This window comes from Lagopus leucura, unplaced genomic scaffold (assembly GCF_019238085.1).
Source record: "Lagopus leucura isolate 7727_CA_CO unplaced genomic scaffold, USGS_WTPT01 Super-Scaffold_702, whole genome shotgun sequence".
Classification (NCBI taxonomy): domain Eukaryota; kingdom Metazoa; phylum Chordata; class Aves; order Galliformes; family Phasianidae; genus Lagopus; species Lagopus leucura.
In genome coordinates this window covers 12732902-12759891 of record NW_024962254.1, presented here as the reverse complement: position 1 = coordinate 12759891, position 26990 = coordinate 12732902, and the positions used below count along the sequence as shown (strand labels likewise).

The 26990-nt window shown below is 39.5% G+C and overlaps 2 protein-coding genes across 4 annotated transcripts in view; one reads left to right on the top strand and one right to left on the bottom strand.

Annotated features, from left to right (window-relative positions):
• The window catches only part of AASDHPPT (aminoadipate-semialdehyde dehydrogenase-phosphopantetheinyl transferase), a 35649-nt gene extending 30678 nt beyond the window's left edge, over nt 1-4971 (bottom strand). For 2 of the 3 annotated variants that reach the window (XM_042862493.1, XM_042862492.1), the window contains exons 1-2: nt 4822-4971; nt 3847-4072 (exon numbers count right to left, since the gene is read on the bottom strand). In XM_042862493.1, the coding sequence (XP_042718427.1) occupies nt 3847-4072; nt 4822-4965 (370 nt within the window). In that variant the 5' untranslated portion in view covers nt 4966-4971. Of the gene's footprint in view, nt 1-3846; nt 4073-4661; nt 4733-4821 lie in introns of those variants that run through there. The other variant, XM_042862494.1, reaches the window with a different exon arrangement.
• Nucleotides 4972-5307: 336 nt separating this feature from the next.
• On the top strand, nt 5308-21036 carry KBTBD3 (kelch repeat and BTB domain containing 3). The gene is made up of 3 exons (XM_042862568.1): nt 5308-5323; nt 16153-16397; nt 19277-21036. Exons 2-3 carry the CDS (start codon nt 16177-16179, stop codon nt 20895-20897), a joined length of 1842 nt encoding a protein of 613 aa, XP_042718502.1. The 5' UTR covers nt 5308-5323; nt 16153-16176; the 3' UTR covers nt 20898-21036.
• The last annotated feature ends 5954 nt before the right edge of the window (nt 21037-26990 follow it).

Here is a 26990-nt window from a genome sequence, read left to right as displayed (position 1 = left end):
CAGAGTCCTTTCTTTATTGAAAGGGTTAAAATAACTTCACCTGCGTTACCACTCTGTACAAATGACATCCAGTTACTTCCACTAATAAATTTATAACACAGTACGCATTTTCCCAAAAATTTAAGCATTCATATTAAAATGATCTGAAGAAAAACAGTCTTTCACCTTAGTGTTTCTTCTTCAGCAAGTCAATTAAATGGTGTTTTAACCTACCACAATAACCTTCTGGATTATAAAAAAAACTCACCACCTCAGGAAATTGCAATTTGCAATATCAAAACAGGAAATCTTCCTCTTCAGCTATCACTACATTATCTATTTCAATATCTGAACAAAGTACAAACCCTGATAAAACGTTGCAAACCCATGGAACTTGTGTAGAACTGTCTCTATCTGCAATAGCTTTTTGTGCAGCCCTTCTAAGTAGTTTCACTTTTCAGATTTCAATAATGCAGAAAAAGTAATACGGAAAGAGGCACCTTCAGCATTGATCATAAATCAGAAATAAATAGCACAGATTAAGAGGAGACAAGATGTTTACGTGCACTGATTTTTAAGTGTATATACCAGCACGCAGTTACTGGGCATATTTTTCAAAACTTGCAACTGCATGATATTCATTTGTGTATTTAAAATACATATTTTGTTCACTGGTTGAACATAAACAACATTGGAGACCTCCAGATTCTGTAGGACAGCATCACAGGATGGAGTGTTCTGTCCTTAAGCAAGCATATAAAAAAAAAATACTGCAATGTACTTTGTACATACGGAACTCTTTGTCCTTGTTGCTGTTCCAGAGATTATAGCCTATCTATGCAAGTCGTTATGCTCAGAAATACGTGCTTTATAACCGCAGGACAACAGCACCATCCAGTGGAACTGTAGGATAAAACACCACCAGTGAAGTCAAAGGTATCCTATATTCACAGCATGGCATAAAAACAGATCTTGTCTTCTCAGAATTACCACGAACTTTCTCAGAAAGTATTTTAGGTGAGAAAAACTACTAGCATTAGTTCATAATACAGAGACTACAATTACAAATTCTTACATCCTTAATGTTGCTTATTCACTGGCTTGCTTCCCCACCACATACTACTAATAAATTCACATTACTATAAGATTATCTTTTCCAAAGATGTGCATTATAACTCCAGCAAGAAAACTGTATGGCCATAAACAAAACCTATATGAAATTCTGGTGGATGATGTTTTTCAACTTAATTCACAAGCGTTTATGTAAAGTTGCACAATGTGGAAAACACAAGGCCAGGCACTGACACACTCCTGACAGTCACTTCTTGCATAGAATGACAAGCACATAAGTTCCTTCTTTTCATTACCATAAGATAGAACATATGTGCTCCATACAAGATGTTGACTGCTGAATTACTCCTGAAGAGTATGCTAACTACTGAACTTCAGAAATTGGAAATGAAAGCAGCAACCTTGGAATGAAGTGTTTCATACTCCACTGTTAAAGTTTGTCATCATGAATTCAGGCTGTGGATACAATGACTTTCCCAATAGCACCATCTTCTGCTAACACATGCCTAGATCTCTGTGAAAATAGTGTGATGGGTAAAGTAGCATTAGAAAGTATGCATGTTCGGAATCACATCAGCCTGCATCTCATGGGAATCATAGAATCACAGAATGGCCTGGGTTGAAAAGGACTACAATGATCATCCAGTTTCAACCCCCCTGCTATGTGCAGGGCCGCCAACCACCAGACCAGGCTGCTCAGAGCCACATCCAGCCTGGCTTTGAATGCCTGCAGGGATGGGGCATCCACAACCTCCTTGGGCAACCTGTTCAAATGTTTCTAGCTTGTTTTGGACTGGCCATCCAGATACATAATTTTTCAGCATGACCTTATTACAAAAATGTCAATTTAATTTCAACACTGAAGTCTTTGGAATTACTAGCATCTCCAGAATAACCAATATTTTTCTCTTTATAGGTAAAAACACTGAAGACTGTATCAGATCTCTACTGTTTTGTCACAGCAGCTGATGTTCCCAAATCCTCACAACTGCTGACTGCAGCTGTTCAATACAATGCAGAACCATTTGCTCTACTGCAGGACTTCAGAACCACTGCCATCAGCAATACTAGGAAATGCTGGCAGGAGCCTCTCTCGATACTGAAGAAGTTATGAAATGAATGCAGTATTCAAAGACCTTCTGAGTGTCTTCCCTATCCCAGTAGGAGAGGGAGGTGGAGGCGAGTAGGTGGGTGAGGGCACAGCTGCCAACCATCACAGTCTTTGAGTCACAATCTGGGGCCTAATGACTCAAGGTAACAACATAATTGATTGGAGAATGCTAGACAGAATTAACGGTTTTAACATATGTTTAACTTTTACTTCCCGTTTCTGGCTACAACACTGACTGACTTGCTTTCAAATGTGCCTACTTGCTCCATGGCATGCTCCTGCTGTACATCAAATTTCAGGACTTGTTAATGGCTACACTCAGCATCTGCAATTTGCTGCGCTGTTCATCACTTTATTTTGTTTTGCCTGGAAAAGCCACAATAAAAGCAGTATGCTCAAGCACAACACAGTATTTGGCTCTGCATTATTCCAGTCCCTTCAGAGATGCATATGCACTAACGTGGCCTTATCAACACCCCACAGTTTCTTTCAGGAATATCCAGATGCTCTGGTGTGGGGTCCTCCTCAGGCTATAGTGGGGACACACACTCCAGCATGGTTCTGGAGCCTTTCTACTCCTGCAACAGCATTACCTGATAGCCATCATTTTTCGAGTTAGTCTGCAAACACAGGGAATTGAGTCAGATATTTTTGCTTTGAACTGTAGTAAAGTTTCTGTGCATATTCACAAAATGTACCATTCCAAAAATTTAATGCTGACAATAATCAACAAAAAAGCATACTGCATTCAGAAAGATATGAAGTTAGGGTTTTAATTTTTTTTTTCATACTATATTAAAATATTTTGTAGCATGATGTGCTGGACAAACTGAAGATTATAAAGAAAGATTTTCTCAGCTGTGTTACTGGTTAATTGTTTGACAAGGATTTTCAAAGTCTGAAAAATATCAATATATCCTAAATCTCAGCATACTTCCTTCTCTCCATCGCTGAGCATTTGTGAACAAAACAACCTTCATAAAAGTGCACTTAAAAATATCCTTTACTAACAATTTATAATTGGTATTAAATAAATACATTCCAATTTATGCTTTTGGTCCTTTAGTTTCCTAAGAGTCATGTTAGCTTAAAGTTTCATCCAAGTAAATAAACCAATAGCAGATGTTTTTGAATGTAGCTCCATACTAGGGATACCTCTAACACACTCTGATGATTCCCTCTCACTGAAGATTACTGTACAGACATAGCAAACATGCCAGTTTGTTGCATTCTTGGGCCCAGTGCTGATGCATACAATGTCCATATTTACATGAATGGGAAAAAACATTCAAAGCTACAAGCTGTTAAGGTCTGAGAGAATTGGATCCCGCTCCCCAACACTGAAAGCTGTCCTTGTTTCTACCTCCCCAATGGTTAGCAAACCTGCAATTAAAATATCTGCAGGTGCCAATCCTGTCAACATCACAACAGGATTCATGACCTTATTCTTCCAGGGTTCTGGTTTCTAAATATATTCCTATTTGGTGCAACAGGAAACCTTACGCAAACAGTAAAGAGTGTGTAATAGTTTTGTTTTTTTTTTTTTTTTTTAAAAAAAAAAAAAATATGTGCACACACTTCTGATAACACTAAATTGCTAGGACACAGATTGATTATTTGGGAAACTTTGACGTCTTCAGCACTTAAACATTACAGAATCTGCTTTGGTCACAGTAACGCATTACCTGGTAAATCAGTCTTCATTATATCAATGCCAACTTGAAGCCCAGGCTCAGCTGCAAGAACTGCATAATCTCCTTGATGAGAGACATTGAAGTTGTAATTTGAACATACACTGAATATGTTGTTTGCCAGGAAAGGTTTTCCTTTCGATGTCCTTTGCAAGTGTATTTCATTCCAAGGTATGAACAGCTTTTCTGCAATTAGTTTCCGCATCAGCAGGCGACCGGCCTATAAAATAAAATGAAATCAGACAGAACTATTGTGTGATGTGTAACATCACTGTAGCTGCTAAAACATCACCTGCATAAAAAAAGTACATTTTCATTATTGCCAAACAAAAGCGAGCTTTTGTGACAGATCATTTAGGTTTGCCCCTTTACAAAAGCCCTCGCCAAGTAAATTTAGCTAAAAACCAAAAGCTTTTCACCAGAGCTGGGTACGCAATATGCATATCACTATCAGCACAGAGCCTGGCAGGGTCCGCAGAAAGCAGACTAAGCCTTGAAGGCTGACATAAAATCGGTCCTTCTCTATCTTATTTACTTCAGATACTTCGCTGCACTGATGAATACTCTTTGTATTATCCTTCATACGCAGCAAAACTCCCCAAAGCTTCCTTTTATGAACAGTCATCCAGTGACTCAGGCACTACAAGAAATGCTGACCAGCTGAAAGCGCGGGGTCACTGCTTACAGACACGTCAGCAAAAAGCCTTGAGTAGCGCATTGCTGCGTAGGATTTAAATCCTAAACGGATCACGCGGAAGTCTCAGAATGAAACAGCTTTATTCTCCTACACACCGCCCTCACTCACTCACACGTAACCTCACGGGTCAGCCGGTTCTGCCTCCTCCCTCACGTCACGCCGTAACGCCACCAGGACGCGCTCGCAGCCCGGACGGCCGTTACGCTGCACAGCGCGGCCCCGAAGGAGCCGCTCAGCTCCTCCACCGCGCCCCCGCCCCCCCGTGTGTGTACCAAGGCGGCTTTAGCATCGCGAGCATAGACAAAGCGGCCGATGCGCTCCTTCTCCTCAGGCTGCACCAGCCGCGCCGCCAGCAGCCACTCCTCGCGACGGGGTCGCCAGGCGGCGCAGGGAAAAGCCCAGCGCACGCCGCCCATAGTCCCGCAGCCGGGACAACCGCGCCCGCCCACCCGGTGGGCGGGAAGGAGGGCAGGACAGGCTGTGGAGCGGCGACAGGCAATCCGCTGTCAGGGCGGAGCCTGAGTGACAGCGGAATGCGCTAGGTGTCGGCCTATCAGAGGAAAGGCGGCGCCTTGCGGCTGAGCTGCGCCCGCGGTGTCGTCAGAGACGCACCCGCACGGCGGGATGGGCGGGCTTTCATGAGGACTGACAGCCCGCGAAGCCACTCCGAGTACAAGAGCCGGGAGAGTGACGCCGGAAGAAGCCAATCTGCTGGCGTCGCTGCTGCGCGGGGGTGGGCCAGACTGGTCGGAGCGCCGCTGGTGTTGGCTGCAGGTGGGTACGCGCCGTTCGGAGGGGAGCGCGAACGGGGGAATGGCTCTTCACCGGGCGCAGAGGGACAGCAGTGCTGACGGCCTCCACATCCCGAAGCCGAGCGGTCGGGCTGCGAGGAAAGAAAAACAGCTGCCAGCACTCCACCCGCGAGAGCTTCAGTCCATCCTTAGAATGAAGGGAGCCGCCGCGGGGCGCATGCGCGGACGGGTGCGCATGCTCGGAAGAGCGTTGAGGTCGGTCCCGCCTCCCGCGGGCGGGGCGCTGTGAGGTCGGGGCGGCAGTGCGGGGCAGCAGTGCGGTGCCGGAGTTTGCGCCGTGCGGTTGCTGCGGTCCGTCAAATTCCCGTCAGATTCCAAATGGTGCCGCTGGGAGATGCTGCTCGGTGGTACCGACGTGGAGCTGAGCCTTGCATTTCAACTGCTGCATTCTGTGCGCTCAGAGGAGAAAGCTGGGCCTTGCTAGTACTGAGTTAAGGGTTTGTCACAGCTGTAATGCAATGGGATTTTACCCAGTTCCAAAAAAAAATAAGGTTTGATTAACAAGTCTGACATGCTGTGCTTTCTACTTACAGAGATATAAGTGAATCAGTACTTTTAACTAGCTTGTTTATTGAAAAATTGGTGCCTTCCAACTCTAAGGATTCTATGATTACACATAATTATACATAATTAACAGGGGGTGGAACTAGATGGTCTCTGAGGTCCCTTTGAACCCAAGCCATTCTGTGACTCTGTAAGTGCAAACTGAAGCTAGGGATGCACTACATGCTGTGTAACGTAATTATGAGTTATATGAAGATGCATTTTGATTATAAAGAGGCTGTGATTATAAGTGTGCTCAGTATTGCATGTATGTTTTGAAAAAAAGTCTTTTTTAAATCACATGCAGAAATTTAGAGACTATAAAATACAGTAAAAACAGCGGTTTCTCTTCCAGAATTTGCAGTAATTGTATTTGCCAGAATTAGAAGTACAACACAGCAATTTTTTTTTTTCTCTCTTCAAAAAGGAAAATTATAATTCTTGAACTTCTTTGCCTAAAAAAATACAGCTTTGGAATAAATCCCAAGAAGTTTGAGTCTTTTAACCGAAAATGTTCTTAATCTTAACGGATTGATGTGGTTGTGAGTGGATAGCAATCAAAGATCACTGCTTGCAGAGACGGAATCTTCCACTTTGGGATTGCCTCCAGGAATCAGTGCAATTTCACCACTTCCTGCTGGTACCATGCTGTTTCTTTTTGTGCTTTTTTCTTTTCATGCTGCTTTTTTTTTTTCACTCACTTCTAAAGAATTCAAAGCTTTAAAGTCTCCGTGTCGCTTTTTCATTTTATAACAATCTGTCTCAATATATAGTATTGATAAATGCCATTTTTGTGAATTAAACGTCTCAGAATGTCACATACATCTTTTTGATTGTCTGAAAATGATTGACTGAGTATTCACAGAAAATGAAGTTCAGTTATTTATGAAAAGACTGAGTTGCACTGCATTTTCCAGACAGGAACCTGGAATTCTGTCAGTGTTACAGATCTTAGTAAGTTGATAACGTGGAGAAAGAGCAATAACAAACTATAAAAATGCAGGGCTTTCTACATAGTATTTATACTTAAGTTTTATTTCAGCTCCCTCTTACCCCCATACTAAGCACTTAAAAGAGCCACTGAATCCTTCAGATACCTGTTCCACTCATATTCATCTTGCTGAGTATTAATTAGGGCTGTTAATTTACATGTGTAGTGCTGAGCAGTGCACTATTTAAAAATTGTCAGTAAACATTAATTTCTCTCCCTTTGAACAGATCAGGAGTGAAAAATAACAAATCATCTTAGTAAGTACATAAAATATGTCAAATATCAAAAATAAATTTTAAACCATTATTTTAAAACCGTGAACTTGACATGCTGAACACCCCAAGAGTTTATAGCATTCTAATTGTTCCTATACTAAAGCAGATGAAATTTATGAGACAGCATTTTTTGAGGACTTATGCTCTCTTTACAGTTGAATTCTGTGTTAAAAAAGGAAAACCTCCCTGCAAAAAATGTATACAATTTCTTTCTTTTCATTGTATTAATCTTTTTTCCTATTTACACAAAGTATGCTGTAAAATAGCAGTGCTTACAGTTCTGCTGGTTTAAAATCCTGCTGTCAAGTAAGACATACCAACCAAGCAGGGAGTGACAGAAGTAATGCTCTCTTGAATCATAATCTATTTCTCATGAGATACCTCATAAGAACTCATAAGAATCAACATTCTTTTTTTTTTTTTCTTTTTTTTTTAATTTACACAGAGTGCTGCACAGGGAGTGCTATAGCACAGTAATAGTGTGCTCTCAGATAAAACCAATAAAGATTGCTTTATAAATCCTTGTAATTCTGAAGTACTAAATAAAGGTTGGATTTAGACTGTTTTAGCCAGCTTCATTAATAGAAGATAAAATATCTACACAGAGAATGTTATTTATCCTGTGTGTACATGGCTGAAGAGGGTGTCCATTGTACTGGGAACAGTCTCAGGCATCTCTTCAATTGCAGAAGGGTCAGCCATGTTTATTGTCAGGTAGGCATGGCCCTGACCTGTTTTTTCTAACTTGCATATGCATGGTACTTATCTATGCTGAGTACTTTCACAAAACAACAAGCTGTTACAGAATTGTTATATATTTTTAAAATTCTTATTATAAAGTGATCAAAATAGTTTGGTATTAGTGTCCTCCAGTGTTACTGTATACCTTATCCTCATCTGAGTGTTTGCGCTCAGTCCTTTGTACACATGCTTTTTCCCCTCCCTTATGTGTATAAGATTTCCTTTGTTGAGAATCATAGAATGGCCTGGGTTGAAAAGGACCACAGTGATCATCTAGTTTTAACCCCCTGCTACATTCAGGCTGCCAACCACCAGACCAGGCTGCCCAGAGCCACATCCAGCCTGGCCTTGAATGCCTCCAGGGATGGGGCATCCACAACCTCTTTGGGCAACCTGTTCCACTGCATCACCACCCTCTGAGTGGAAATCTTCCTCCTAATATCTAACCTAAACCTCCCCTGTCTCAGCTTAAGACCATTCCCCCTTGTCCTATCACTATCCACCCATGTAAACAGCCGTTCCCCCTCCTGTTTATAAGCTCCTTTCAAGTACTGGAAGGCCACAATGAGGTCTCCCTTGATCCTTCTCTTCTCCAAGCTAAACAAGCCCAGTTCCCTCAACCTTTCCTCATAGGAGAGGTGCTCCAGCCCTCTGATCATCTTAGTGGCCCTCCTCTGGACACACTCCAAGAGCTCCACATCCTTCCTGTACTGGGGGCCCCAGTCCTGGACGCAGTGCTGCAGATGGGGCCTCACAAAGCTGAGTAGAGGGGGACAATCACCTTCCTCTCCCTGCTGGCCACCCCTTTTTTAATGCAGCCCAGAACACAGTTGGCCTTCAGGGCTGCAAGGTCACACTGCTGGCTCATGTCCAGCTCCTTGTCCACCAGGACCCCCAAGTCCTTCTCCGCAGGGCTGCTCTCAAGGAGGTCTTCCCCCAGTCTGTATAAATATCTGGGATTGCTCTGATCCAAGTGCAGTACCCTGCACTTGTTACTTGCTTAGGGTAGCATACCTTAAGCCACTCTCATCTTAGCACAAAATATAACCATTTTATATGTTAGTCACAGCATCTAAGGGTATTTGTGCTGCTGGTTAGTATTTATAATTACATGAATGTGTTCTCATCAGTGCTCTAGTGGCAACTACAGTAGACACTGCCCAAAAAAAAGTATGTCTCTGCTCAACACTCACTCTGCAGTTCTGTTTGCTTTGCCATTTCAAACGTGGTGGAATGGATACCAGCATAAATTTAAAGAATTGTACTGCAGTGGTTATGATATTAGTGTGTATAGACATGACAGTGTGCAGCTGTTGAAGTATTTTGAAATGACTGTCTTGGATGTTTTGAACTCCTTTGTAAGTTTAATGGTATACTTTATTTACAGTCTTTTAATGTAATGTCTAGGATTCAAAAAATATCCAGAGAATAAAGTTAAAATTCTGAAGAGCAGCAGGACTTATCAAAGGAAAAGTATAAATAAATTAACATTTCAGTTTCCCCCAAATACAACTACATCTTAAGAAGGATTGTGGTTGGTGCCAAGTAGTAGAAAGTTTTCATAACAGTGTTTACATCTTACAGCTGTCTTTTGAAAATGAAATATTATCATCACAGAATTGCAGAGTTTAGAAGAAACCTCTAGGGATCATAGACTCCAACCCACTTGCTAAAGCGGGCTTCCTACAGTAGGTCACCCAAGTAGGCATCCGGACAAATCTTGAATATCTCCGAGACTCTGCAAACTCTGGGAAGCCTGTTCCAGTGCTCTGTCATCCTCACTGTAACAAAGTTCTTCCACATATTTGCATGGAACTTCCTATGTTCCAGCTTTTGGTCATTGCTCCTTGTCCTATCACTACGCACCACTAAAAAGAGTCTGGCCTCAACCAGTTGCTTCCTGCAGTTTAAATATGTATAAACACCAATCAGATCCAATCAATCTCAGTCCTCTCTTCACTGAACACACCACCCACGTTACTCAGTCTTTCCTCATACAGGAGATGCTCCAAACCCTTTATCATCTTCTTCGCCCTCCACTGGACTCTTTATAGGAGATCCCTATCTTTTTTGAACAGAGGAGCCCAGAACTGGATGCAGTAATCCAAACGTGATCTCCCCAGGGTAGAGTAGAGGAGGATGACCTTCTCAGCCTGCTGGACATGGTCTTTTTAATGCACCCCAGGACACCATTGGCCTTCGTGGCCATAAGGGCAGACTGATGGGTCACGGCCAACTTGTCGTCCATCAGGACATCCAGGTCTTTCTCTGCAGAACTCATTTCCAGCAGGCCACCCCCTAACCTATACTGATGCATGTGGTTATTTCTCCCCACGAGCAGGACTCAACACTAGCTTTTGTTGAACCTCATCAGTTTTATCTCTGTCCAATTCTCCAGTCTGTCCAGGTCGCACTGAACTGAGGTACAGTCTTCTGGTGTGTCAGCCATTCCTCCTCATTTTGTATCATCAGAAAACTTACTGAGGTTAGACTCTATCCCTTCATCTAGGTCACTGATGAGCAAGATCAGATCCAGCACCAACCCCTGGAGAACACTGCTAATTACAGGCCTCCAAATAGACTCCATGTCACCAATCACAACTGTCAATCAATCAGCCAGTTCCAGCCCAGCGCACTGTACACTTACCTACCCCACATTTTTTAAGCTTCATTAAGGATGCCATGGGAGACACTATCAAATGCCTTGCTGAAGTCAACATACACAACATACACTGCCCTCCCCTCATCCACCCAGCCAATGATTACATCATAGAAAGATACTAGGTTGGTCAAGCAGCATTTCCCATTGGTGAATCCTTGTTGACTACTTCTGATAGTTTTTTTCTCTTCCAATTGCTTGGGAAGAAGAAGCTGTACCATCAGCTTTCCAGGGACTGAGGTTAGGCCCTCTTTCCACATTTCATGGACCTTCTTTTTCCCTTTGAGTTCATCCATGAGCTCTTTTAATGCAGGTACTTACCTTATTACCTCAAGCATTTTATTGTAGCTTTTTACCAATACATACGGTACTACTAATAGGAATGTGTGCCCATAGTATGGGGTTATCACACTTCTCAGGATGAATACATAGCAGCTGGGTCACCTAACTCATTATTTTGTAGACTGCTTCATTCTTTTTCCTCTTGGGAAAAGGGCAGTATTAAAACAGAGGGAGTCTTGTAAAAAGCAGAACTGGGTCCTTTTTATTGTACTTTGTGATGAACCTTGATGCTCTTACCAGATGTTTCTTTAGTTCATCCATGGTAATGACTGCAGTCAACCTTTTGATCAAGTGTGAACTGCTTTGGTTTGCTTTGTGGCCAAACACACACAGGCCATTTCTTGCTAGTTAACGGTCTGGTGTGCAGAATGCCTTGTCCTCAGCAGGAGGTCTGAAGAGAGAACCTTGAAAGGTATGCCTCCTCAATGATATACTATATGAGATTGACCCTAGTGAATTTGAAGTTCTGTTAAGTGTCATTGCAGTGACCAGTTGGCCAATTGTTTAATAAGACCTTCCATTACCTGAAGGGGGCCTACAAGAAAGCTGGGGAGGGACTTTTTTTTTTAAGGGCAGGTAGCAACAGGGTGAAGGGAAATGGCATTAAACTGGAAGAGGGCAGGTTTAGACTAGATACTATGAAGAAATTCTTTACTGTGAGTGTGGTGAGATACTAGAACAGCTTGCCCAGCAAAATTGTGGATGCTCCCTATATGAATGCATTCAAAATTAGGCTGGATGGGACTTTGAGCAACCTGGTCTAGAGGGGAGTGTCCCTGCCTGTAGCAGGGGGGTTATAACTAGATGATCCTAAAGGTGCCTTCCAACCCAAACCATTCTCTGATTCAATGATTCTATGACTTTCAAGTAGGGAAAACATTGAAGGTGGTTTTTTTTTTTTGTGGCTTTTTTTTTTATTTGGAAAGCCAGGTTAAAGGCTTAAAGGCTATACACAGAAGTATGCATTTGGAAAAAAATAAATATGCTTTGACAAGGCAGAGCAAGAATGAAGTGTACAGTAAGAATAGCAGACCATCAGCTGTGACCATGTGGAGCCCAACAAGCACAAACCTACGCAGCAACCCTCAGCTGCCATATGTCAGGGCATCATCAGTGATAAGACCATATGGCAGATAGCTGAATTATTCCTGTAGCTGTGATATGGCCCCCCCCCCCCCCCAGTTTCTTTCTTCGTGATGCTTTGAATCTTGCCACTTTTATGACCAGTTGTGCATCTACCAAAATGTAGGCATTCATCAGTGCAAGAGGTGAAAACCTCCAGCACCCGAGCAGAGAAACATTGTCAAGTGATGAGGTACCTTTTTTTCTTTTTTTTTTTGGACACATTTCATCTCCCAGCAGGCAATACCCAGCCACATAGTAGTATTAGGGATCAAATGTGTAACAATACAGGAGGTACTGGAAGACTGGTTGTATGACAAGTGCCAAGCCAGTTGTGTGACAGAAAAGGGCTTGTGTATACAGAGCTTTTGTGTGCCTTTAGAAGAGAGTGTATGACACACAGCCTTATGTTAAGAAATAAAAAGAGACCCTAAGTCTAATGAACCATCTAATAGAGTTTGGTTCTTGGTAATTTAGATAGACTTTGTAACTGGAATCTGTGGAAGTAAATAGTGTAAAAATAAGGACTCACATTGCCCAGTTTTCCTGAGCTTCAGACATATGCTCATGCTGTCTATGTTTTTACCCTGCTGTCAGTAACTCAATCAAGTATTTATAAGTGTAACTGTAACTATTGATTAATTCATATGGCCTTGTTGGAGAACGCATTAAATAATTATAAATACTAATTGGCCCTGTTTTAACATCCAAATTTAAGCTATCTTGTTCAAGTATTTTGTCGGGCTTTAAAAAAAAACACAAACATATCTACCATAAGGGTAAATTAGTACAAAAACTATCAAGTGAGATGGGAATTGGCTACAGAAAAGATGAGAATTGATTGATATATTAATTTCCAGCAGAGTAGAAGGAAGAGCGAATTAGGCTAAACAACAGTATTCATTTGAATCTTCCTTAATATCAAGCAACAACAGTAGTGGTATATTGATAAAATATACTTTCAATACAAGATAAGGAGACTCTACTGTAATGGATTAGGATTTAGGATGCAGTGGATAACCACTGGATGAGACACTGATGAGAATTTAACCATCATGCTGTACAATAACTCATAGAAGGGCTTGGGTTGGAACAGACCTCAAGGATCACCAAGCTCCAGCCTGCCAGCCTCCACATTTAATACCAGGCTGCCCAGGGTCCCATCCAACCTGGCCTTGAACACCACCAGGGAGTGGACATCCACAACCTCTCTGGGCAGCCTGTTCCAGCACCTCACCACTCTCATAGTAAAGAGCTTCCCCCTGACATCCAGCCTAAGTCTTCCCTCCCTCAACTTAAAACCATTTCCCCTTGTCCTGCTGTTATCAACCCTTTCAAAAAGTTGATTCCCCTCCTGTTTGTAGTCTCCCTTTAGGTACTGAAAGGCTGCAGTGAGGTCACCCCCCAGCGTTCTTCTCTCTAGACTGAAGAAGCCCAGCTCCCTCAGGCTGTCTTCATAGGCGAGGTGCTCCAGCCCTCCAGTGATCTTTGTGGCCCTCCTCTGGACCCTCTCCAACAGCTCCCTGTGTTTCTTGTATTGGGGGATCGAGACCTAGCATATAGTTAATGAATATAAAGATGTTATAATTATGAAATAAACAAGAGAGTTTGGCAGAGCAAATTACAATAACAAAAAGAGAACAGATAGAAAGCTTACCCACATCCTAGGCTCACTACAAAACTCCAGTGGAGTGGATCTCCAGAAGAGACCCTTTCCTGCTGCTAGTCCGCTCTTAAATGGGTCTAGGAGAGGTGGAGCCTAGCTCCAGTGAATTGCCTTCATCTGTGCTCCCGTGGCTGACTCATTGCTTGCCTCAGGTGATCAATCAGAGGTTCAGGCTGTGATTCAGCAGTTGCCATACACCTGGACACAGTATTCCAGATGGGGCCTCACAAGAGCAGAGTAGAGAGGGGAGAATCACCTCTCTCACCCTGCTGGCCACTACTCTCTTGATGGAGCCCAGGATACCATTTGCTTTCTGAGCTGTAAGAGCACACTGCTGGCTCATGTTAAGCTTTTCATCCATCTGGACCCCCAGGTCCTTCTCCGCAGGGCTGCTCTCAAGGACCGCTCCTTCCAGTCTGTATGGATGCCTGGGATTCCTCCAGCCCAAGTGCAAAACTCTGCACTTTGCTTTGTTGAACCTCATCAGGTTCACCTGGGCCCACCTTTCAAGCCTGTTGAGGTCCTTCTGAATGGCATCCCTTCCTTCCACCGCACCACTCAGCTTGGTGTCATCAGCAAACTTGCTGAGGGTGCACTCGATTCCATCAATAATGTCATTAATAACGATGTTAAAGAGCACTGGTCCCAAGACAGACCCCTGGGGGATGCTGCTCGTTACTGGCTTCCACCTGGACATAGAGCCATTAATCACATAACCATAAATCTAATAACAGTGAAAGAAAGATGAGCTTGAACTAGACTGCATGAAGAAAATAGTGCAAGAAATGGTGAAAAAAAAAAACAAATTTGGTCTCATTAATGGCCTTAGAAGGTCTAATAGTTGTTTAATTAGTCCCAACAAAAGCTGGGAGAGGACGTCTTCACTTGAGTGTTACAGGTGAATAAACATCACACAGGAAAATTAAGTCAAATGGCAATTCTGCCAGAAGATCACATGAATGTAAACATGAATAAATTGAATGTATACTTAAAAGAATGCATGTGATCTTGGCATCGATAGTACTGTAATAGTCTTTTAGTGCAAATATTAGTGGTGAAACAAAACTGAATATATACTGTCATTATGAAAGTGATTATATGATACCTTTGCCTGCAGAGATGGACCTGACGTCCAAACATTAGATGTTTCTGTGTTCCTTACACAAAGATGAATATTACTGAAACTGGTGATTTTACCTACAGAAAGCAAGTAGCAGGTCAGAGCATGCTATAGAAAATATATGTAAAAGAGGACATGTCTACTATCTGTTTTCAACTCCACAAATTTGTGAAAAGGTTCACATTTCCTTAAGGGAGAAAAAAAAAAAAAAGAAAGACTTATTTTATGTAATGCCAAATAAGCATAGAGATTCACTTCAAGTTTTCATTCAGATGTGGATAACTAGTTTTACTGAAGCAACTCTGCTTTTGCAGATAGTCTTTTGAGGAACAGAATTGAAGGCCATATGAAAAGGGCATTCTAGAGCATTCTGACATAGAAAAGAAAGTTTTATAATTACAGAAGCTGGGGTTTATGGGACCATACAGTAACAGAGTAAATGGTAGTCTTGTTCTGTATTTTCCTAGTTCCTCAAACTTAAAATGGAAAGAGTGAATATGTGAGATTGTCTGGCCATGGGAATGATAAGATGCCAGCTTCAAGCATGCCAGTGCTGGGATCAAGATCAATGGATCTCTTCTATTCCAGGAGACATGGTGATCTCCTTGTGGGTGGAACTACCTGACTAGATAGAAGTATGGATCAGTTTGCTCTGAAAATACCTCCCAAGAAGAAGGTTGCCTGATGTTTTAAGTTTGCTCTGAGTGTATCACCTGATCACCTAGATAAGCCTTTATCCTGGACTCCACATTTAGCTTGAACTTTTTTTTTCATCCCCTTCTTTATTGATTCAGGTGGGCCATCATCTGTTGCGAGTACAATTGGAACTGTGGATGCAGAGTTCTGCAATCCAAGTTTCTTTATGCTTTAAAATAGGGAAGTTGGACTAAAATTTCCTGAAAGGTCAGCTTATGCCCCTGTAGCAGTATGAATAGCTCTTAGGATAAGTGTAAATAAAATATATTTGAAGTTTCTTAATGCCATGAAAGAGAAATCCAATTGTAAGAAGTTGAGATTTTTTGAGGGTAAGCCTAGGAACAGTCTGTCTTAAATGACCATTACAATCTGTAACATGCTCCTTGGTGTGCTTCCTGTGGACTCTGTTGAAAAAATTCTTGCAGGTGGCTACTATGTTGGATACATTACTTTTCAAAGTATGTTTGTATATATTTTGCAAAGTGAAAGTATTATACAATTCAGTGTAAATGTCACTTACATTTAGTGCATGGGACTCGCAAACCAATTTCAGTACTAGGATTTTTGGTTTATGGCATACTTATTAAAAAGAAAAAATAACGACCATAAAATCAATTACTTATTTTTCCATTTCAGGTTCATGAATAGATTGAAGAAAACATGGCCAATCGAGATTACATTAGCAGACCTATTTGCAATGGAATTTCTGTTCCTGAAAATAAAATTAATTCCTTAGTGGCTGAAGGTCATGGACAACAAATTCTAAAAGTACTACAGAAGTTCAGAGAACAAAATATATTTTTTGACTTTAAAATTATTGTGAAAGATGAAGTCATTCCTTGTCATCGTTGTGTACTGGCAGCTTGCAGTGATTTTTTCAGGTAAGTATAATTTTGGCATGAGTTAAGGAAATGAGCAGGAAATGGACTAAAAGTTCTTTGGAAGGGAGGGAAATAATATTATTACAAAAATTAAAAGAGAAATCATCACAACTTTTGTATGTCTGCAGAGTTTTCATCAAAGCTGTCAAACACTGTAGTACAGATAGTAAAGTAAATACTTGCACTGTTAGATTTCCAGAGTGATCTGAGAGTCCTGTGAGTTTGAGATTCAGACAGCAGTCTGTGTATTTCACTGGGACTGCTCACTGTTCACTGGAACATAAATGTTAAACCATAAACTGCATGACTCCTCTGTTCGGCAGAACTGACATAAATTGTGTATCTTCAAGATTTGATTTTGCATGGAACAGTCTGTGTACTTTATATTGGGATGCATAACAGATTGATTCCAGATATGTACTGCACTGAACAATTGTGGATAACTAGGTAATGGTTTTGGAATTGGGTTGGATTTTGTTATAATAAGATGAGTAATCAGAATAGCACAGTTTGTCTTCAGAGTTATTTAAGCAGATACCTAGTATTTTTTCCAAATTAAAATTTCAGCCTTTCAGTGTGAAACAAATCTGTGATCTTCCTTCTTACTTATGATACTTAAAGCTATACATTCCCAAGGGACAGATTTGTCATATACAGAATTTATGAAGAACTTTGCTAACCTTTTCATTAGCAAAACTGAGATCACAGAAACACAGAATCACAGAATTGTAGGGGTTGGAAGGGACGTCCAGAGATCATCGAGTCCAACCCCTCTGCCAAAGCAGGTTCCCTACAGCAGGTCGCACAGGTAGGCATCCAGAGAGAGAGATGTGCAAACCCAAACTACAAATCTGTTTCTAAATATATTCTTTAATGAAACACAAAAGTAAGATGCTCTAAAAATGAAAATCCAGGGTCCTGAAACTGAACTTAATTCAGTTGCCTGTACGTAAGTGATACATTATTCTCAAATGGCCTTTGAACATCCCACAGTCTGCATAAATCTGCCATATATGACATGGGACATAGACTAGACTGTGTCCTTAGGACTGCTGACTAAAGAGGAAATGCAGATGAGATATTTCTTCATTGCAGCAACAGATCTTGCTTTGCTTTAACGTACAGTACTGCTTGGCTCCACAGAGACTCCGACAGAAAGGAATATTAGCATGAAATGGCTTCCAGTAGTAATTTTTGGAGCTGGAGTAGTGTTTTCGCTACCAATAGGCTTTTGGGATTAAAATTTGCCAGACAAGTTTGTGTGTAGCAGGTGTTAGCAGCCATAAAATTCATAAGTTGTCCTGGAATGCAAGGCTTATATATTACCTTTGGAGCATAAAAAGTACCTATGTCCACTAGATAAAAAGTTATTTGTCTGAAAGATTGTCTTTCTTTCCTGTGGACTTCATTTTGGTTTTACTGTGTATACCCAAGATTCAGCAACATTTTGCTTCCTACTTGTTAGCTTTTTGATTCAAAGTTCCTGCTTTTCTGCTGGCATTGCTCAGTTGCTATTGCTTGTAAGTGAAGCTTTATTTCCTAGGCACCCAGTATCCTTTCCATGTTAATTTGCAACTTAGAGATTTGTATCATAGCTTCAAAAGACTGAGTATTTATTATGTAGAAAAGTTTCAGGTTGTAGGTTTCTTATTGCAATTATACCTTCTTGATGGTTGGACTAGATGATCTTGTAGATCCTTTCCAACCTTGTGATTATGTGATTCTATGATTCTTGTTCAGGAGGCGAGTTTTTGCCTTACTGAATGTTCACTTTCCAAAGAGTATGGCTGTACACAGCGGTTTTCATTTTCTTCTTTGGCTTCATAAAAGTATGGGATTTTAAGTATCACATACTATCCATATACTAATCGTGTAAGAGAGCTATGATAAAAAACTCATTTTTAAATAGGAACTACCAATGATTTATTATTAATCCAAATTTTATACTCAGTATTTGGAATCATTTGTCTAAATCTTTCTCCACTATCTTCTTTGGTCAAATCTGGGACACTGATGCTTATGCTCCAGGAGGGTAAGGGCAAATGACATGGCAGAATGGTTCTCTTGCCAGATTGCAATACCTTAATCATTTTATTTCATAATGTTAGATTGTGCGCAGTAGTTAAAATGTGGTTGTTATGTATTTAGTAATAAAGTACTCAAAGTTGCAATAAAATTTAGACAGATCTACCGATCAGTAATGTTTCTTTCACAATTTCAACAATTGTCTTGGTAGTCAGTCACAATCTATTTTTTGTACAGGACATTTTGTCATCAAATGCTATATCAAAACCTCATTTTTTATGACATCTGCCTGTATCCATATATCTGTTTGTCAGCTCTAAAACAAAAAATGAAAGCTGCTCCTCATACTTTTTCTCCTCTCACCACTCACCCACTTTTATTCCTGAGGAATGCACCCATCATCCACGCTGCCATTTGTTCCAACCTGCAGTTTTGAAGGCCTTTTTCCTCTTAATTTTCTGTATTTATCCACAGTGCATGACCTAAATCAAATCGGTTTTTTTTTGCTATATATTTTTAAAATCAGCCTTTCTCAAACTGTTGAAACTGACACTGCCTCTAACAACTTTCAGTCCCATTAAGTTGTAGATTTCATCTCACTTTGAAAATCCATAGAAAACACAGCTGCTACCATTTTTGAACCATTGCTTTGAGTACGTTATCACCAATCCTTTCATCTGATGGCATTTAAAGTCAATGTATTTTTATTATTGTTAACCTTCACAGTTTAGATTTATAGTTATCCCACCTTATTTTGCCCCCCAGTTTTCTCCTCCTTCCCACACCGTTGTTGCCTTCTGTTCTGTTTGCTAGATCCTTAATTCCTATGTATATCTTCTATATTTTATTCACAGAGCCATGTTTGAAGTTAATATGAAAGAACGAGATGATGGCAATGTTACTATCAGTAATCTATCACCCAAGGCAGTGAAAGCTTTTCTTGATTATGCTTACACGGGAAAAACAGAGATAACAAATGATAACGTGGAAATGCTCTTCCAGCTGTCATCATTTCTTCAGGTTTCACTCCTTTCCAAAGCTTGCAGTGACTTTCTAATAAAAAGTATCGATCTTGTCAATTGCTTACAGTTGCTTTCTCTGTCAGAAAGTTATGGTTCTGTCCGCTTATTTGATCATGCACTAGATTTTGTACAGCACCACTTTTCCCTGCTACTAAGATCAAGTGACTTTTTGGAGATGAATTTTGAGATATTGCAAAAATGTCTTGAAGCTGATGAACTAAATGTCCCTGAGGAAGAATCAGTGTTGAATGCTGTTCTTCAATGGACCAAACATAACATAGAAACACGACAGAAATATCTGCCTAATTTGATCAAAAAAGTGAGGCTACACCAGTTACCTGAAAAGACTTTGCAAGACTTTCTGCACTCAGAAGAGTATTTACTTAAAAGTGCTAATTGTTCAGTAATAATCAATGATGCAGTCAAAAGTGTGCAAGACTTCAGCGGACTATTTCCAGATGCACGTCCTTCAACAACAGAAAAATACATATTTGTTCATAAAACTGATGAAGACGGAGAAAACAGGCATACATTTTGCTACAACATCAAAACAGATAAATGGAAAGAACTACCACATACACACATGATTGATCTTCCAGGGTCAAGCTTATCTAGCTACGGAGAGAAAATATTTATAACTGGAGGATGCAACGGGAATTGTTACAGGACAGTCAGGCTTCATATCGCTGAACCGTTTCATGATGCCACTGACCAAACCTGGTGCTACTGTCCAGTCCGCAATGAATTCTCCATAGTGTCAGCTATGAGAAAACCAAGGACAATGCACACATCTGTTGTCACCTTAAACCAGTTGTTTGTAATAGGTGGAAAGACCAGAGGAGCTCAAGAAACCCGAAGTCTTTTAGATGTAGAATCATATAATCCTCTCTCCAAAGACTGGAAATCTGTAAGCCAATTACCAAGAGGTATCTACTATCCAGAAGCAAGTGCATGTCAGAATATAATTTATGTCCTTGGCTCAGAAGTGGAGATTACTGATGCCTTTAATCCGTCTCTTGACTGTTTCTTTAAGTATAACGCTATGACTGATCAGTGGTCGGAGCTTGTAGCAGAATTTGGGCAGTTTTTCCATGCAACTCTAATCAAAGCTGTTCCAGTGAACTGCACGTTGTACATATGTGATCTCTCCACCTACAAAGTCTACAGCTTTTGCCCAGAAACCTGTGTTTGGAAAGGGGAAGGATCTTTTGAATGTGCTGGCTTTAATGCAGGGGCAGTTGGGACAGAAGACAAAATTTATATCTTAGGTGGTGATTATGCTCCAGAAGAAATCACAGACGAAGTTCAAGTCTACCACAGTAACAGGTCTGAGTGGGAAGAAGTTTCCCCAATGCCAAGAGCCTTAACTGAATTTTATTGTCAGGTCATTCAGTTTAATAAATATAGGGACCCATGGTCATCTGTAATGACAATTTGCTCTGGAGAATTTTGAAATTCCTGAGTCAAAATGATCTATTTAAATGCACAAATTTTAGAACAGATTTTTTCAGTATTAGTTTGCAGAAAAATATGTATTATTTTTGTTTTAAATCTTCAGTTTAAATTGTCTGCTATAAAAATGTTTCTGAAAGGGTCTATAAAATTCCCATCCATCCTAGCCATTATATATCAAGAATTACTTAGTTTTGTATACAAGTCTTCTCTATAATTATCTGAATAATTTGAAAATACTACTTTTCAGAAAAAAAAGTTATGAGGAATTTATTTTGTAATATGTGCCATTATTTCTGTAATAATCAGTTGCCCCAGGTGATAAATTGCTGAGTGAGGAAACTGATAGTGATACTGTTTTCCCTATGTAACTGAAGTTTAAAGAAATCTGCATTCATGCTGGCTTTTTTTTTTTTTTTTCTTTTTTTTTTTAATATTCACAAACCTGTTAGAGAACCTCATTGTCAGTTTTATCGTATTAGAATGACCTGAGCAAGGGAAAAAGCCAAAGTAACCTTTGCATCATCTTCACAGCAGTAAAACCAGGTGTCTAACTTGAAGAGATTGAAAATTCTCATCATCTTACATCAGCTCTTCAGTTGGACCAGTTTTTTTCCATCCTTGTGCCTTAGTAGTAGCTGTACTTTCTGTTTTCATCCCGTCGCTGTGGCAAGACAGACTTTGATAACAATTTGCAGGGTGAGCAAGATTTCTACAGGGTGGATGATTCAGGTGGGAACTTTGCTGCACAGATGGTCACCTCAATCACTGCAAGAAAAAACACTTCAGGATGTTTTCTAACAGAAGTCTTCCATCTCTGAAGTCTGCATCGGTTTCTGCTGAGCAGCCAATAGGCTGCTTACAGCAGAAAGTTGCAAAAATAAGTTTTAGTTGTTGCTTCAGTTAACTACCGGGAAAGTTCGTATCTTGTAATACACAGAATACAAAGTTAGAAAAAAAAACACAAACCCATACTTAAAGTAGGTAGCATTTCTAAGGGAAATAAATCATTTTTTAAAAACTTCTGTAGTATTTTAAATGAATTAAAACACTTTCATCTTCATGGCAATTATAAGTGATTAACTATTACAAGGCAAACACTATGCAATATATTGCTAGAGAAACTATAGTAATCTATTATGTTGAAATTGTAATGGATTTTCAGTATTAATACTACCGTGAAGTAAATTTGATCTGATGCATACAAAGTGTCTGTCCAACAGGACACTGCAATTATCTAGGTTTCATAAACTCACTTGTAATCTTCCACAGCCAGAGAATTCTCTTTCTTTCCAGATATTTAAATAAGATTTTAGTAGCCCTTATGTACTAATCAGGACACTAAGTTGTGTTATGCCAGACAGAATGGTTCTATACATCTAAGCATGTATTCTCCAAGCAGCTTAAAAATGAACAAAATTTAGTGAGTTACCTAATGATCTTTTACACGGCTTCAGACAACCACTGTAAGTTTGCTACCACATCTCTGCTGCATGTACTTTTGGCAAAAGTAAAACTCAATATTAATGCTTAAGACTTAATATTGCCTAGCAATGCATTTCTCTTTCAAACAGTAAACAGTGGAAATCTACAATTTTGTCATTTGTATAATTTATCAAATATTCTTCAAAAGTTAGATAATATTATAAATATTTTCATAAGGATGTAAGTGAAAATTATGCACATTTGGATAACATATTAATAATGGAACTTTCCCCCTCAGTAATTTGTATTAAGATATGTGTCAGTTCTGTAGAAGTAAATAGTTTCTTGTAGTAGTATTTCAGGTAATTTCCACATTTATTTTGATCTTTCATAGTGAATCTCCATATTATAAGTAGAGTAAGACTGGTAACCTTTACAATCGTTTTTATATCAGAGCATGCCTACTGCTTGTTAGTAAAAATGATACATACTGAATAGTTTAGGAGAGATGGAGAATACTATTCTAGCTTATTAAATTATGAAGGGAGGAAAAAAATATGAATACAAGAGAATAGGAATTTTAGCATTAGTAGGCTAGTCAAGGTAGCATAGACTTCATTTAATTATCACAACTTGTCATTTTACATCAGAAGTACAAGGCTGCACAGAATTGCCAGGTGATAACCTGAACCAGTGGTTGAGCATCAGGTGAGAAGACATGGCTAACCTGGGGAGCTTGGGTGCAAGCAGTGCACCTGAGTGGCTGAAAGGCTGGAGCCTGGACCATCCCTCCTCACCCTTATTTATGGGTAGCAGCTGAGGGAGCAGAATCTCCTTGGATAGAAGTTGCACTCTTCCTGAACTATCACTGGTTATTGGAAGGAGTGAGCAGTTTTTCTTCTTTGTTATCTTCTGTTGCTCCGTAGTGCTTGTGTCCAAGTAGGAGGTGCTGTCATTGTCTTCTTTTGCTGCACAGAGGCCCAATTCTTGTTAGCTTATAGTTTTGTGCTCTTTCTATACCCAAGTAATGACCATGTAATTTATGCAATGACAACATTATGCCCATTTCATATGGGTATAAACAGCTATGCAAGTTGGAAGAGATTAGAGAACTTAAAGTTACTTTCTGTTGCTTCTGTTGTGAGCAAATTGCTGGGCTGCATTAACAGCACTGAGTCAGTCACAAGTTCAGGTGATGTTCTTTCTTCCAAGTATTTTCTTACAGTTTCTTTTATTTGATATACTTGCTGTATGCATATACCTCTGCCACATGACACCCAACAGAGCGTACGTGGTAAATTACTTGTTATTCTCACACACACATACATAAACCTAAACATAACTTTATTGGGAAAAAAGACATTCTTCTTTAATATTCTACGCTACACTTGCACAGGAACTAAAGTCAGTTCCCAGTCCAACCAATCATTCTTGAATTTCAAATGGTGTTTCACTCTCTTAGTTGGTGACAAGGAAATTAGTAGCATCCGTTCCTTTTTACTATTTATTACAAAAAGTTACTGTGAAATGGAATGAATTTTCTTCTGTTATGTAGGTAAACTCATGGAGGGGAAAAAAGACAAAGTTATTTGCTGTAATTTCAACATGATAGGAGAAGGGGAAATGGTTTCAAACTGAAAGAGGAAGGGGAGATTTAGACTAGATGTAAGAGAAACATTTTTTTACATTAAAGGTAATGAAGTACTGGCACTTGTTGGCCAGAGAGATGGTGGTGCAGACATCCAGGCTGGGTGGGGCTCTGAGCACCTGATGGAGCTGTAGAGTCCCTGTTCGTGGCAGGGGAGTTGGGCTAGATGGCCCTTAGAGGTTTCTTCCAACTCAACTGATTCTGATTCATATGGAGGGCTGAATCTAATAGTGGAATTGAATGCAGAAAAAGCTACGTTACAAAGTCATGGTTAAAAACAAGGCTTTAAGATAAAATGTCATGACTTATTTATCACAGGATTTGTAATATACCTAGCAATGGATGAAATCTCAGCAAAGTCAACTGCACTACTGAAAACAATATGGGTTTCTTGCATGAATTACAGAGTAGGTCTGGATCAAAGATATGTTTTTAGCTGACTACACAGCAATTGCAGAATTTAAAAAGGTCTCAAAATTAGTGCAGGGTGATTTCTGCAGCTTTTCTGACTTTTCAAAGCTCACAGAACTTAATAAAAAAGTACGTTCCTCTGAAAATAATGCGTTACTAGATAATGATTACCTACGTTCTCACTGAAATATATTAAAATGTTTAAAACATACAAATTGCATGTAAAAGTATATGCTATTATTTGCACCTAAATAACGTAACCAAAACATTTCTAATAGTTGTTTACTGTATGTCACAAAATACATTATAAGCATGATCAGTACAGTATACATTAAGATAATATACATGTGAGATTTTAATACCCAGTAATGATTATATTGGATAGTTTTATAAGAATGCACTGAAAACATTATGACACTTTGCTAATGTTATCGTACTGGTTTAGTTACAATAAATATCAATTATTCAGGTGTTTATATTGATTATGTTTGCACAGATCTGATAATTATTATTTCTGTATTAATTTATTTTCTATATTCTAAATATGTTAGTAGTAAGTCAGTTTACTGCTGTTAAAAATTCATTATATTTAAAAAACGGAGTAAGATTTATTGGGTCAGATTTGTTCCCAGTGTTACTCCATTAAGAAATCTGCATACCTCTTCTGATTAATAATAAGTATTAGGAAAGATGTAGGATGTAGGATGTGCTGATAGCATTTGGAAATGTGGAGTCTAATTTGAGGTGTTTCTGTTTGTGGTTGACCAACAGGAGGCAGCATAAGATCTATTTTAATTAAAACAGAATTAAACCAGGGATATTTTGACAATATTTGTATGTGTAAATTGTGCTCAGTTTACTTTTTCCCTTCTAACATCCAATAAAGCATAGAGATCATTAAAATCCTGCTGCTGCCTGGGCTCTGCTGATATGTGGAAGTATGACACTACTGTATGTTTGCTGAGATGTTCATTCTTCTGTGAAATAAAGCACCAAGCAACTGAATCCTTCTCAGGTGTCTGTAAATGTTTTTTGTTTTTGCTTGTTTGTTTCCAGTGAGTTTCAAAATACAGAGTATTTACAATGCTTCCAACTGGGCTAACATTTTTTTTCCAACTGGCGAACATTTTGAGTATTGGGATATGACCAAGAAAGCAATTAGCAGGCACAAAAACTGCATTGGCAGGTTTTTTTTTTTTCACTATCCTTGAACTTCTTATCTGCATATTGTTTGTAAATCAGTTTGCTCTTATCAAGCTAAATTAATTTAGTCTGCTAGAAAGCTGTATGTTTTTTACTGTATAGTATGTGTATAAATTGGTATTTTTTATTGGATGCATCTAGATCAGATTGATATGTAATATTTTCAATAGTTTAAATATTGAAAATGATTATATATTTATTTTGAAGTGGGCTTCCATGCTACTTTAGACATTGCCACTCCAAAATACACGAGTGCAAAGGGTGCAGATGTGCCATTAGGTGAGTTCTTATGTTCCTCCAGAACTTAAAATTCTGTGACCTGCACAGTCTGTATCACAGACTGTATCACAGTATCTTACAAAAGATACCGTATCATTTTTAAGAAGTTACACTCAATGGTTTTCTTAGTTCATGAGTAAGTTAAATACCTCGAGGGGAATATTCACAGAACTTGCTCACCGTTAAACACCTAAGTCACCTTCCTTGACCAGCACATTTCCTTTATCCCTTCACAATTATATGGAACTTTATGGTTGGAAACCATAAGTTTCAGGTTATTTTCTCCCCTCCTGCCTTTAATTCTCCACTACTGTTACTACTTCTAGCTGTGAAGATAAGTTCTCACAGTTACCAGTGACATGCAGAAGAAACAGATCCTGGAAGTATAATTCTGTCTTCAGTTTTCTTCTGTTTCACTCAGCTACATGTAAATTCAAGAGAGTTCATGTGAATGAAGACGGTCTAGAGACTTGTACTGTGGAGGAAGCTGGTATACACCAAATAGCCTCTGTAACAGTGGAGTAACAATTGGGGAGAAAGGAGATTTATCTAACATTACGAGAACAGCTACCATGAGATGTCACACTTTTATTCAATTTATATAAATGAGCAGTAATCATATTTAGTGTTTTTGTGCTCCCTATGAAAAAGGGATATGTTATTATAATTAGCACTAATTATTTTTGCAGATTGCCAGAGGCTCAGGCTGGTAATGAGTTCCGTTCTATATATTTTTTCCAGCTATTGCCCTTCAATCGAGGTTGAACTAGCTTCCAACACTTTCAAGGCACAATTGCATCATATTTATGAGCACTGTTAAAATACGTAAATAATGTAATAACATAAACTAAGCCTTGGTCATGCATAGGTTTTATTAAATACAATATACAGTGTAAAAAATCGCCAACAAAGTGATATAGTCTTATTGCCCTACTCTCCACTATTTCCCTCCTTAAATTTTTACAGTACACAGTGGGCATAGTTTAGCAGCAGAACTGTCATCTTCTGTGAGCTGATAAAACCTCACAGGCCTGTATGAGTGCACTGACCTGCAGCCAGCTGTGTCTGTATGAATGTGTGTGAGTGCACTGACCTGCAGCCAGCTGTGTCTGTATGAATGTGTGTGAG

Bases quoted from the DNA above. Each gene is read 5' to 3' on its own strand.
- KBTBD3 (XM_042862568.1), top strand. From the start codon at position 16,177: ATGGCCAATCGAGATTACATTAGCAGACCTATTTGCAATGGAATTTCT. The intron at 16,398-19,276 runs GTAAGTATAATT...TTTTATTCACAG, and splicing joins GCTTGCAGTGATTTTTTCAG to AGCCATGTTTGAAGTTAATA.